At 51.7% G+C, this 14,311-nt stretch overlaps 1 protein-coding gene across 8 annotated transcripts in view; it reads right to left on the reverse strand.

Moving 5' to 3' along the window:
* Positions 1-14,311, reverse strand: part of TPST2 (tyrosylprotein sulfotransferase 2) — a 65,002-nt gene that overhangs the window by 28,009 nt on the left and 22,682 nt on the right. For 2 of the 8 annotated variants that reach the window (XM_047760340.1, XM_047760341.1), the window contains exon 2: positions 6,202-6,363. The exons of 3 other annotated variants lie outside the window; for them this stretch is intronic. In XM_047760340.1, coding sequence (XP_047616296.1) covers positions 6,202-6,257 — 56 coding nt within the window. In that variant the 5' untranslated portion in view covers positions 6,258-6,363. Of the gene's footprint in view, positions 1-546; positions 610-3,647; positions 3,717-6,201; positions 6,364-12,698; positions 12,839-14,311 lie in introns of those variants that run through there. 3 more of the 8 variants (XM_047760345.1, XM_047760339.1, XM_047760343.1) reach the window with 3 other exon arrangements.

A 14,311-nucleotide genomic window follows, 5' to 3' on the forward strand; every position in this document is an offset into this window, starting at 1 on the left:
AGTTCCCCCTTCAGGGCTCCTGGAGATCAGAGACCACCAACAGACTCCGGAGGAAGCCAGCCAAGAAGAGCCTGCCAGAATCCAGTGGGGCGAGAAGAAGAGGAAAAATAATTCTGAGGCTTTGGATGGGGCTTGAGCTTAAAAAACATGTGGGGTGGTTCAAGGGAGCAGAAAAGGCAGGCTGGCATATGCTGCCTTAGAAATATTAGCTCATTGCAGCAACAGGGATGGAACTAGAGACTCTCATACTAAGTGAAGTTAAGTCAGAAAGAGAAAAACAAATACTATATGATATCACTTACATGTGGAATCTAATGTACGGCACAAATGAACCTATCTACAGAAATAAACTCATGGACTTGGAGAACAGACTTGTGGTTGCTAAGGGGGAGGGGGAGGGAGTGGGATGGATTGGGAGTCTGGGCGTCTGCAAACTATTGCACTGGGAGTGGATAAGCAATGAGATCCTGCTGTATAGCCCAGGGAACTATATCTAGTCACTTGTGATGGAACAGGATGGAGGATAATGTGAGAAAAAGAATGTACCTTTATATGTATATCGGGGTCACCTTGCCGCACAGCAGAAATTGGCAGAACATTGTAAATCAGCTATAATTAAAAAATTAAAACAACAAAAAATAGAACTATTAGCTCATACTATACTGAGCACTTATTATATGCCAGGTACTGAGTTAAGGGTTGAAATATATCACTGGATTTTTGTCCTCACCACCTCTCTGCATTACTTCATCTGACACTCCCTTATTAACAATCTCTTTACTGGGGCTCAGAGAGGTGGCTTCACTTGCCCAATGCCACACAGCTGGGAAGCAGAGGACCTAGAAGGAAAACCCAAATCTCCCCCCCCCCCCGCCCCCGTAGCCCATGCTCCTAAATCCAGGCTCTCTCTTTCCTGGCTAGGTAATTTTTACCTAAAATGATCCAAGCAGGGCCCCCACAGGCTGTCCTGCTTCCACTTCCAAGCCCAGTTCAGCACCCTACTGGCACAAGCTCAGGGTAGGTGTCGAATCCCGGCTCTCCTACTCAGAGGCTGGGTGTCCCGGGTCAGTCCTGCTCGCTAAGCCTTGGTGTTGTCATCTGAGAAATGGGACTGACACTTGGAACAAAGAGAGTCATGAGGAATTTCCTAACTTCCACCGTGCTTGGGATGGACATGCAAAAATGTCAGCATTGAATACAATGATCATTGTCAGCACAGCATGTGGATAAAGAGGGACGGAGCACGGAAACGAAGAAGCCAGTGGCCAGCGAGGTGGGGTCAGCAAACCTTGGCGGAGAAAGGCAATGATTTCAGCCCCCTGTGGTGTGACAGCAGCCTAGCCAGCACACATCAGTGGATGCACTAGCTGGGCTCCGGTCAAGATATTTTACAACATCAGGAGGCGATGGTCCCGAGGGCCACAGAGCGCCACGCCCCTGCTCTTGTAGGAGCTGCCAGTGGAACCGAGACAAACCCACAGAACACAAACCCAGTGGGTTCATGCGGAAGCACGTGTGTATTTTGGTTCCGGGTCCCATCTTGACACAGCCAGTGGGGGGAACTCAGGCTTTTGGTGAGTGAGAGAAAAATGGATTTTGCTTTTGCTTTTTTTTTGTTTTTTAAAAAAGAAAGCAAGAAAGAAAAAGAAAAGAAATGTAAGCATGCACAGTCACCAGTGTCTGTTCTGTGGCCAAGCGATGGTTTCAGGAGAGAGAGAGAGAGAGAGTGCGTGCGTGCATGCGCCTGACACCTTGGTGTCCATTTTGCCTCTACCAACAACCCAGGGAGTTGGGGGAGGCACTATTTTTAGCCCCACTTGACAGAGGGAGAAGCTGAGGCTCAGAGAGGTGAAGCACTCAGCCCAAGGTCACACAGCCAAAAACAGGCTGAGCCTGAACTAGAACCCAGGTCTGTCTGTGGCCAGAAGCCAGGATTCTAACCATCAGCCCCAACTCTGCCCAACACACAGGTGGGGACGACGCATGTCCAAAGTCACACAGCTGCTGGGGCAGTAACCAGCTCAGCCTCCTGGCTCCCGTATCCCAGCCTTGCTCCGCATGCCTGGCACAGCACCCACTCTGGACTTCCTGTTCGGGAACACTCCAGCCCCTGCCTGATAAAGAGCATAAACAGGAAAGGGCCAGGGTGACCTCGCAGTGCCGGGGGCTTCCTGCACCCGCCACAACACACACACACACACACACACACACACACACACACGACCCTGTCTCCATTCCTCTGCCCAGAAGCTGCCAGAAGTTGGGGGGCAGGGGGACAGGTGAGCACTGGACTAGGGGGTCTACACACCAGTTTTGGGGCCTGGCTCTGGTGACTAGCAGGGGAGCCCTGGTCGGAGCAGGGGAAGTAAAGAGCAGGTGTTGTCACCTAACTCCTCTGTGCCTCAGTTTTCTCATCTGGGAGATGGCCAGGATTAAATCAATGAATGATAGACAACACCCAGAGCCTTGTTACTGTATCATTGTTATTTCTTTCCTTGAAGGTGGTTTGAAACTTCTGCCTGCATCAGAATCAGCTGAAGTTGTTAAAAGACAAGATTCCTGGGTCCTGCCCCCCCAAATATTCTGATTCGGAAGTTACAAGATGGAGCCCAGGAATCTGCATTTACCAAGTGCTGCCCCTCCCCCATGCTCTATGAAACACTGCTGGGGACACTGAATTCAGCATTTGGGGTCCATTTTCTGGCCAGACAAGGTCACAGTGCGGGGATGAAGCGTTGGACAGACCTTGATACAATCTAGGCTCAGCCACGCACCAGCTGTGTGACCCTGAGCCGGAAATGTCTCCCCTCTGGGCCTTCCTCGCCTCCTCTCCAGAATAAGGGTGCAAACAGCAGTCTCCTGGCCAGCTGTCAAGAGGCTGGCACTGGGCGTGAGCCTAGTGACATTAACTGCAATGAGGCACTATTGTTTCTTAGGAGAGACACAGGCCTGCTGGTAAGGAGTGTCAGAGCCACAGATGCAGTACAGACAGACAAGCCACCCAGAGGGGGACGGACGCCAAGATAAGATGGGGGAATGTGTACGTGGCCATGAAGCACCTGCAGGCTCGTGCTGGAGCAGCCAGGGCCACGCTCAACGGACAGCTAGATGGACCCCGGCACCGAGCAGCGCCCAGCACTGTCACTGACCCCGCACCACAAGCTGAGGGGAGAAAGCACGTCTTTGATCAGGCCACCAGGAAGAAGTACAGGCCAGAGAAGCAGCTGTCATGCTCACAAAGGCAGGGCTCAAACCCAGGCCCAGTCAGGTCTCTGACCTTTCAGGTGCATGGACCCCATCCGCTATCTGGACCCCTTCCCAGAAGAGTGTTTTCAAATGGGATCAAACCAGGAGGAGTCAAAGGAAGCCAATTACAGCCAAGCCTGGCTAAGAATACAACAATTAAGAAGCTATGATACAGGACCTCCCGCCGTAGTGCAACGGGATCAGCAGCGTCTGGGGAACGCTGGGATGCGGGTTTGATCCCCAGCCCGGCACAGTGGGCCAAGGATCCAGCGTTGCGCTGCTGGGGCCTGGGCCTCGACAGTGTGGCTGGGATCTGATCCCTGGCCTGGGAACTCCATGTGCCGCAGGGTGGTCAAAAAAGAAAAGAAAAGGGGAAAAAAAAAAGTCTGTGATATAGTCACCTCTGCACTCCTAGATGAAAGCCATGAGTAGCCAGGTGGAGGGGAGTCTCATGACTGCTGTGCATGTCGTGATGGGCAGAGGTGTCTGCGGCAACAGAAATACGATATGACGACCTATAGGGTTTCTATTGGTGACCCAGGCCCAGCTGCCACTCTTCCTTTGACTGCACCTACACTGATGCCTAGAGGTGATGTTAATTAGGGTAAACAAAGATGTCATTTTTTTTCCCATCCAAATTCCTGGGCCCCTGAGGGGACCATCCAAAGACTGTGGCTTGGGGGGCCTGGGAGCTACACCCCTGCCTCAGGGGGGCCCTGGGCTCTCATCCCCTCTGCTTTCTGCCCATTTCCTCCCTCCACCATCCAACATGAGCATTGGAAAGGGTTCTTACCGGGAAAGCTTGAAGGCATATTCTGGGGCATGGTCTAGGTGTTTGGATTTTTGTTTAAAAAAATCAACGTCAGGGACAAGAGAACTATTATGAAAGACATGTGACATCCATGCACGCCGGCCTTGCACATGCCACCATGTGACCTTAGAGATTAACTCGAGTCAGAAGTGGGTGGAGGACATCAGAGACCAGAGGGGGCGACTTTGGCTTCTGACATGGCCCACATGAGGTGAAGCAGAACAAGGCATCTGCCTCTCCATCGCCAGGAGAGAACAGAGTCCCAGGTAGGCACTTGCCTCTGCTCCGGACCCCTAGCCACGTCCGCTCTTCTCCCTGGGCCCCAGTTTCCTCATCTGCAAAGTGGGTCTAGTAACTCTTAGCAGCAAGGCTGCAGTGAGGGTTTCAGCGAGACTGAGATTTAAGCGTGAGAAGGGGCAGAGGACTGGAGGTGAGACTCCAGGTGGGGGTGTGGCAAGAGTGGGAAAAGGGGTCAGCAGGGCCCAGGCTGAGGCAGGTGTTGAACGCCAGGTAATGAGCACTTGGTGATCCTGGTGGCAGTGGCAAGTGGTGAATGCTGGTGGGGTTAGGGTCTGGGAGGGGACACGGGCTTTTTCTGGTGTTGGATGACTTAGGAGATGAGGGTGGGAGGCCAGGGGAGAGCTGCTGGAGGACCAAGGGAGCCACTTCAAAGGACAGGAGACGGAGGACAGAGGCGAGAAGGTGGCAAAGAGGCCAGATACTCTGGGCCGGAGGAGATGACACACAGAGAGACCCCACTCTAGCCTCGGGCCCAGGCAGCCACTCACAGCCTTTCTTGAGGTGACCTCACTGGCCTCATCTGTCAAACGGAAAGAGGAAGAGAGAAAGTGGCCGAGGAAGGCCCAGCCACCTACAGAGAGCAAGAACCCTGCCTGGCAGGGCCGGGGTGATAACGCAAGCGAGACGCTGCCCTTGACCGCAAAATTTAAGGGGGTGCCCCCAAACTCAGGAATCAGGAACAATGATGTTTTAATGCAACATTTAAAAACAAACGTGGAACATTTTTAAATAGGATAAATAATGGTACTGTGTGCTAAGCTGTATTAGAGCCTGTAATACAGATCTGGTCTTTATTGAAAATGCTGACATATTGTTCCTCATGGATTTTTTTTTCCCATTTCTTTCTTTTTTTTTTTTTGGTCTTACCTTTACTGAGATCTAATTCACGTATGGTGCAATTCACCTATTTAAAGAGTACCATTCCGCGGTTTTTAGTATATTCACAGGGCTATGCATGGTCACCACAATCTATTTTAGGATGTCTTCAGCGACCCCAGGAGAAGCCCTGCCCCCTAACTACACTCCAACCCCTCCCCGCCCCAGCCCCTGGCAACCACTAATCTACTTTCTGTCTCTGGGGATTTGCCTTTTCTGAACATTTCATATAAAGGGAATAACATAAAACATGGTCCTTAGCTTTCTGCATTCAGCATGTTTTCAAGGTTCATCCATTGGTTTTGATTTTATTTTTTTTATTTATTTATTTTTTTTGTCTTTTTGCCATTTCTAGGGCCACACCTGTAGTATATGGAGGTTCCCCAGGCTAGGGGTCTAATCGGAGCTGTAGCCATCGGCCGGCCTACGCCACAGCCACAGCAACTTGGGATCCGAGCTATGTCTGCAACCTATACCACAGCCACTGAGCAAGGCCAGAGATCGAACCTGCAACCTCATGGTGCCTAGTCAGATTTGTTAACCACTGAGGCCTGATGGGAACTCTGGTTTTGATTTTTTAATATTTGAATGTAAATATTCATCTTGATTGCTGAGATCTGGGGCACTCCCTTAACTTCCGTACCTGGGCAAGTGCCTCCCATACCTCATCTCAGCCCTGGGCTGGATCCCTGCAGACCAAACCCCAAATTGAGAGCTCAGATCTGTTCACACTATACCCAGGAGCTGAGGAGATCCACACAGAGTGGTGGAAATGGGTCCCAACAAAGCCCCACTCCCCCTGTGGTGCCTCTGCCTCCACTTGTGCTGAGAAATTCTACTGTAACTCCTGCTTTGGAGTGAGCATTTATTGAGCTCTGGCTGTATACACCACGTGTCACCTCCCCACACACTGGGCTCAATTGGCAGCCCCTTCATTCTCTTTCCTCAGATAGTCATGGCTCACCTACCCAGGCAGCAAGCAAGCGTGGTGGCAGGAGTCAGAGGGCCATGGAGACAGGTTCATTTCCGCTGCTCCCTGGCTGTGCAGCTCTGGGCAGGACACTCATCCTCTCTAAGCCTTGGTTTCCTCGTCTGTTAAATGGGACACACAGGGTGCCCTCCTCACAGGGCTGTCGGGAGGAGACAATAAGCATCCTTGGTGAACTTGCCATAGTAAATTACATATTCTCAGCAGGCACCAGACCAAGGATGTTCTGAGCATGGTGTCATCTGATGCTCTAGCCATCCCAGAAGGCAGGCAAGGAATGTCCCTTTTTTTTTTTTTTTTTAAGGGCCTCACCAGGGGCATATGGAAGTTCCCAGACTAGGGGTCGAATCAGAGCTGCAGCTGCCAGCCTACACCACAGCCACGGCAACATGGGATCTGAGCCCCATCTGCAACCTACACCACAGCTCATGGCAACACTAGATCTTTAACCCACTTGAGTGAAGCCCAGGATCAAACCTGAATCCTCATGGATACTAGTCGGATTTGTTACTGCTGAGCCACAACGGGAACTCCAGGATGTCCCATTTTACAGATGAGGAATCAGAGACTCAACGAAGTTAAGACTGCTGGGCGTCCTGAGAAGCAGTGTGCATGCCCAGCCCTGGCGTCCCCTCCACATAAAGTTTAGTGACCAAGTCTGAGGCCTTTACGGGAAGGGATGAGGCCGGATGGCCTGGAAAGGCAGAGGGGAGTGCTGGCCAGCTCAGGACATGGGGAAGCCAGTTCTGATCCCAGATGTGCTGCCAAAGGCCCATGCAACCATCTCCAGGTCACAGTCTCCCCACCACTGCCTCCCACCCCGGCCCCACACCCAGCTTCAACAGCTAGTACCTTCTTTGATCCAACACCTGACTGGCACTCTGTAAGAGCTCCCTTGAAAAGGGGAGGTCGTGGTTAATATTGTCAAATGTCTAGAGGGCATGAGTTTCCTCATAGGGAAAATGAGAACCGCCTGGGGCTGCTATACAGGAATAAGATCATATACCCCAAGTGTGCGGAGGAGCCCCTGACTCACGCTCAGCCTCCAAATCTGTGGCTCAGGTGCCCCAACACTCCCCATACTCTGTGCCGTGAGCTGCGAAGGTGACCTTGCACCTTGGTGTCCCCACCTGAGGAAGGAACCCACTTCATAGGCTGTTGAGAGGCCTTGACGGCTCAGGGCAGCCACAGCAGGCAGCCTGGCCCTTGGTACGCTGAAAAGCCTTACGGAACAAGAGCCATCGCCCAGAACCCACAGGGGGAGAGGGAGGTCTCAGCTGCCCACATGCCTTCTCAGGTGGAACCATCCAGGGGTGTCAATCTGACCTTCACCCCAGGGGCTCTGCTCTGGCAAACTCCCCGGCCAGGTAACTCTCCTGCCCAGGAGGAGGCTGCTCCCAGCACAGACACCCACCCTTCCTTTGGCCAAAGCTGCATGCCCAGCCACTGACGACCACTGTGACTCTTCCTATTCGGGCTTCCTCCCTCTCCTGGCCAGCACCCAGCTCACTTGCCCGCCTCAAGTTACCAGGCCACCCTGAGAACACAGAAGGCCAGGTGCACGGCAGGGTGGCCCAGTGGTTAAGGTCTTGGGTGGAGGGTTTGGGAAGGGCTGGGGCCATGTCTGGCTCTGCCAAGGATGGGCCCAGAGACCCGGGCCTGGTTGACTTCAATGGCCTTGGTTTCCTTATCCGTAAACTGTGGCTGAACTGCCTTGCCTCTGTGGGTTGCTGTAATGGCCACTGAGGCAAGAGCTTAGGGCAGGACCTGGCAGCAGGTGGATTTCAGTAAATACCAGTTCTTAATTTATCATCATCCCTAATTAGATATCTTAATTAAATATTCCATTATATTACATAGCAGACCTGGATACAACCATGAGAAAGAAAAATCCATTACCCTATGGGACAGCTGGGATGAATGATAGGTGATAAAAAGGTTATCTGATCCCACTCTGGTAAATATTTACGTAGGAAAAATACTCCAGGAAGATATACCCCAAACTGCTTCATTTATTTCTCCTTTCCCCTCCCTGAATTTTCTAACTACTCCATAGTGGATATTTATCAATGGTGTGATGCAAAATAAAAGAATGGAAAAATGAAATTGAGGCAATTTCCAAGTATTTTGCATAACAGTGAGACCTGGAGCCTTGGGATATAGAGCCAGCCTTGGAGAAAGCCTGGGAAAGACCAGAGAGTCTGGCCAAGGTCACAGAGCAAGGTCCTGGGGCAACCAGGCCTGAGCCTGGCTCTCCAGACACCTAGACCCGGGGTCCTCTCTACTGGCATCATGCTAGTTCATTCTTCTAATCTGATGAGGTAGGCCGGCCTCCTGGTTAAGAGTCTGGCTCTGGAATCAGGCTGCAGGTCCCAGCGGGGCCATGAGCTACATGACCTTGAGCAGGGTGCTTAACTTCTGTGGGCATCAGTTTCCTCCTCTGTACGATGAGAATCAGACTTGCAGCATGACACAGGGGTTTTGTCAGGGTCAAATAAGATAATGCATGTAACGCACTTTCGTACTACGCCTACCAAAGAGTAGGTACTTTAGGCCCTATTATTATTATCATCAATATCATTATTATTATTACCAGGATCAGCATTTGGAATCTAGAAATATCATAAAGAGTTTTGTAGGGCATGGAATGCTCACTCAACAGCCACAGGGAGGAAACTTAGACTTGGGTACTAGGGAGCCATGGCAGGTGTTTGAGCAGGAGAGGAGCAGCATGACTCTACAGCTGCACAGGGCTGGCAGCCAGTAGCCACCTACAGGGACTGTCTCTGCCAAAGTCCCCCATTACAGGTCCCACACCCTTGGCAGTTCTCCCTGTGCTGCTGGGCAAAACCACAGTGCAACTCCCACAGGCTATAGCCCTGCCACCTCTGGCCTTGCCCATCTCCTGCATGCCAGCTGGGCTGGTGAACATCAAGTGATCAACAAGCAGGGGGACTTGAAGCAGCCCACACAGCCTCACACGTGATGGCCAGGCGACCCAGATGCCTGGCAGGGGCCACAGGGTGCTAGAGAGCAGTGGCCCCTACTGCTCCATGAACACTGGTTTCCAGTCAAGCCTAGCTCCTACTTTGCTGTGTGACCTTGGGAAAGTCCCTTCTCATCTCTGAGCTCAAGTATGCCCCTATGCAAAGAAGATCTTAATTGCTTCCTATGCTGAGGGGCTGCCAGAGAGCTGCAACACCATAAAACAACAATGGTTTCCTCTGACCACACTCCCACAGTGTGTCAGGAGACATGGCTGAGTGTTTCTGGTATGTTCATTCACTAAATCCCACACTCTAGAAGTGGGGCCCTGTGCTGTTCCGACGTATGTTTTCCTTTTTAGGGCCACACCCGTGCATATGGAGGTTCCCAGGCTAGGAGTCGAATCAGAGCTATAGCTGCTGGCCTACGCCAGAGCCACAGTGACATGGGATCCGAGTTGTGTCTGCAATCTCTATCACAGCTCACGGCAGCACCGGATCCTTAACCCTCTGAGAGAGGCCAGGGATCAAACCCACAATGTCATGGCTCCTAGTTGGATTTGTTCCTGCTGCGCCACTGTGGGAACTCCTATTTATTTTTTACTTCTTTATTTTTTCTTGGAGTTCCCATTGTGGCTCAGTGGTAGCAAGCCCAACTACCATAGATGAAGATGCAGGTGTGATCCCGGCCTTGCTCAGTGGGTTAAGGATCCAGTGTTACTGTGAGCTGTGGTGTAGGTCGCAGACACAGCTCAGATCCTGAGTTGCTTTGACTGTGGTGTAGGCCAGCAGCTACAGCTCTGATTTGACCCCTAGCCTGGGAACTTCCATATGCTGCATCTGCGGCCCTAAGAAGACAAATAAATAGATAATTTTTTTTTTTTTTTTAATGGCTACACCTGCAGCATATGGCATAAGTTCCCGGGCTACAGCTGCCGGCCTATGCCACAGCTATGGCAACATGGGATCCGAGCCGTGTCTGCAACCTACACCACAGCTCACGGCAACACCAGATCTTTAACCCATTGAGCAAGGGCAGGGATTGAACCCCCATCCTCATGGATACTAGTCAAATTCTTAGCCTGCTGAGCCACAATGGGAACTCAACCTCCATATTTAAAAGGAATAGAGAAGGCTTAAATCTCCTTAGAGCAAAATCTCCAATCCTGTCCTCTTCCTCTTTTCTAAGAGGTAACTGCTATCAATCAGGAGGGGCCCCCACACCTGTTTTTTCTGAGGTTACAGCCAAACTTACACCTGAATGGAAATCTCACAGGGCCTCTCTCCTGCCCTCCCAGACACACATCCTTTCATCTTTCCATTCACCCTTCCCTCCTTTCAACTACAAATTATCCTATTATACCAGTGGATTTCAACTGGGGCTGACCTTGCCCCTGTGGGGACAACTAGCAATGTCTAGAGACAGTTTGCGCTGTCACAACTAGGGGTCATCTGGTGGGTAGAGGCCAAGGATGCTAAAATGCCCAGGCTAGCCCCAACCACAGCAGGCTCCCCTGGAAGCTTGCCAGCCCCACATGCTAGTAATGCCAAGGCTGAGCAGCTCTGGATCACACATACCCTGAAACCGGCTCGCTTCACTCCACACCAGGTTGGGGAGAGGTTCCTGTGTCGATATACCAGTTCCAGCACTCAGTAAACACTGACTGAGCACCTAGTGTATGCCAGGCCCTGTTCTAGCATGGGGCCACATCGACACAAGCAAAGCCCAGGCACTCAGAGTGTTGCCATCCTCTTGGGAGACAAGACACATGGGTGTGCAGGACCTGGGTAGATCTCCCTCCGGCTTTTTTTTTTTTTTTTAATGGCTGCACCTGCAGTATATGGAAGCTCCCGGACCAGGGGCTGAATCTGGGCAGTAACTGCAACCTACACTGTAGCTACAGTAATGCCAGATCTTTAACCTGCTGTGCCTCCACAGCAACCTGAGCCACCACAGTAGGATTCTTAACCCCCTGCGCCATGGTGGGAACTGCCCCCTCCTGCTTTGTAATTGCTGTAGAGCATCTCTGGCAGGGATGGCTGACCGTTCATTGGCCAAAACGTTCCTGATAGACATTTAGGCTCTTTTCAACTTTGTTTTTGTTTGTTTCGGCTGCGCCTGCAGAATACAAAAGTTCCCGGGCCAGGGATCAAACCCACGCCACAGCAGCAACCCGAGCCACAGCAGTGACAATACTGGATCCTTAACCTACTGCTCCATAAGGGAACTCCCCTGTTTTCATCTTTGATGCAACACACCCCATCACCAAGGAACATGCCTTCTTGTGTCCATGAGTGAGAGGCACCCCAGGGCCTTGCTAATGCTTCAGCAGGCTCCCCTGGAAGCTTGCTAGTCTCATCCCAGAGGTATACAAGTATACAATCAGAGCCAGTATTTTCACCAGACCCCATGCATTCCCATTCAAATTCCACTCTAAGTAGCTACCCAAAAGCAGTCAGCTGGCTCGAGGGCTGCATATCCTCTATATTTCAGCAGAAACAGAAAAAAGCGCCCTCCAAAAGACCTCCCTGTCACCTGTCTGCAATTCCCTGTATGTTACAGTTTTTGCTGAATTGATGATTCTTTCCATTTTCCAGATGTGGAGCCTGAGGCTTGACAACCAGATCCCAGGGCTGATGATTTCTAAAGCCTCTCCTGGGTCTGGCTTTCAGGGTTTGGCCACATCCTGGGCACGTTCCATGCCGGCTTCCTGCCTAGGCCCCCTGGCTCTCAGAAAGCAGTTCAGAGTTGAGGGGTGGGGGGTGGGGGGCAGAAGGGCTACAGCTCGCCCAGCAAAGGGAGGTGTCCCGCAAGAGGAAAGAGGCTCTGAAGAAAGGGGGGTAGGAGCTTCTGCGAACAGCACCAGAGAGACTGCTCTGTGCCCATTCATGTCCAGGACCAGCTGGAGCACAGGGCCAAGGTGCCCTTTAATGCACAGAAGGGAACGCCAGGGCTCCAGGATAAGGACAAGAGGGGAGAGGGCTCTGAAGCCCAGGAGCTGGTAAGGACTAAACTTTGCTCTCACTAGCTGCACATCTTTTTTGTGTTTTTTTGTTTGTTTGTTTGTTTGTTTGTTTTTTGCTTTTTAGGGCCACACCTGCAGCATATGGAAGTTCCCAGGCTAGGGGTAGAATCGGAGCTACAGCTGCTGGTCTATGCCACAGCCACAGCCATGCCAGATACAAGCCCTATTTGCAATCCTAGCTGCACATCTTAGCCTCAGTTTCCTCTCCTGAAAAATGGGCTTAGGCCACCCACTGCAGAGAGCTGCTGTGAAGACTCCTTGCAGATGGGTCAACCAATGGCAGCCACCATCTGGAGCACTACCCGGAGCCCTGCCTTAGGCTGGTGCTACTCTGCAGTGCTCAACTTATTGCCGCCTCATGACAATCAACTGCGCTCATTCTCCCCACTTGACAGAGGAGGAAACTGAGGTTCAGAAAGGTATGTGCCCTCCCTTCAACATACACTGAGCTATGGCCTTGGACGTACCTTGCAGGGTCAGATTCCTCATCAGAATCCTGCCTCTGGCATGCTGTGTGCCCCTGGGCAAGCTGCTTTGCCTCTCTGACCCTCAGTTTTCAAAGCAGTGAAATGCGACCACAGGCAGAGACCAGAGATAGGAAGCTGCCCTGCAAACGAGAGAACATACTGAACATTCCCTCCTCCAAGCTTCATGCTGTCATACCCGCAAAGACCCAGCCTAGGAAGACCTGTCACCTGTGGGCAACCCTGAGCTTTCCTGTACTCTAGGTCCGACACGGGTGAGAAGTCAGGCAAACCTGGTGTGGCCCCCAGGGAGGAAAAACCACTTACTTAAGGTCACATGGCTGGCAAGCAGTGGAGAGCAGGGCCAGGCAGCAAGAAGTGGGGTGTCTAACCTGAGCAGGGCACAGGCAGCAGTCAGAGTGGCGTTGAGGGCCAGGGTGGGGCTGGCAGGTGCCAGAGTGGCGGCCACCAGGAGCAGGAGGATCTGTGCTGCCCAGGTCACTCCTACTGGCCCTCAGCGGCAGGGCCTCTTTGAAGGATCCCTCAGTCCCAGGATGTGCCTGCCTCCCACCACAGGCTCCTCCTCCCTCTGGGCCCAGCCTGCCACCTGCCTGCGCATTGGCAGTGGACACCACCTCTCTGGGACATCAGGGCTTCTCTCTGCGGCCAGAGCTCAGGCCTTCCAGGCTCTGCCTCTCCCTATGGCTAGTCTTGTCCCATCCTCTGGAAACTTCTCTCATCCCTGTGGCCAGAAGGTGCAGCGACCACAGAAACCTGACCACGCCACGCACCGTCTAAGCCCTTCTGTGAGCCCTTGACCTCAGAGTGACACTCCAGCTCCTCCCCACAGCTTATGAGAACAACATCCAGGAGGAGTTCAAGGTGAGGCACACATGGAATTCAACTTTCCAGGAGCCACGTTAAAAAGTTAATAAGAAAAAGGTGACATTAAACTTTTTTATGGCCCCACCCAGGGCATATGGAAGTTCCCAGACTAGGGGTCAAACTGGAGCTACAGCTGCCAGCCTACACCACAGCCACAGCAACGCAGGCTCGGAGCTTTATCTGCGACCATGGAAATGCCGGATCCTTAACCCACTAAGCAAGGCCAGGGATCGAACCCGTATCTTCAAGGACACCATGTCAGATACTTAACCGGCTGAGCTACAATAGGAACTCAGACATTAAACTTAATAATAGATTTTATTTCACCCAATACATCCTAAATATTATTAACTAACATAAAAATGATATTGTTTGATTGATTTTTTTTTTTAAGGGCTGCAGGAGCAGCATGTGGAAGTTCCCAGGCTAGTAGTCGAATCAGAGCTGCAGCTACTGGCCTAAACCACAGCCACAGCAATGCAGGATCCGTGGTATGTCTACAACGTGCATCACAGCTATGCCAGATCCGTAACCCACTGAGTGAGGCCAGGGATTGAACTTGCATCCTCATGGATACTAGAAGATTTGTTACCACTGTGCCACATAGGAATTCCCATAAAAATGACTAGTGAGACATTTTACTTTCTTTTTCCCCTGAGTACTAATTCTGTGAAATCGGGCTACCATCAGTGCACCACAATTTGGATGATAAAATTTTTGGTGGAAATACA

The sequence above is a fragment of the Phacochoerus africanus genome, chromosome 15 (assembly GCF_016906955.1).
Source record: "Phacochoerus africanus isolate WHEZ1 chromosome 15, ROS_Pafr_v1, whole genome shotgun sequence".
NCBI lineage: Eukaryota > Metazoa > Chordata > Mammalia > Artiodactyla > Suidae > Phacochoerus > Phacochoerus africanus.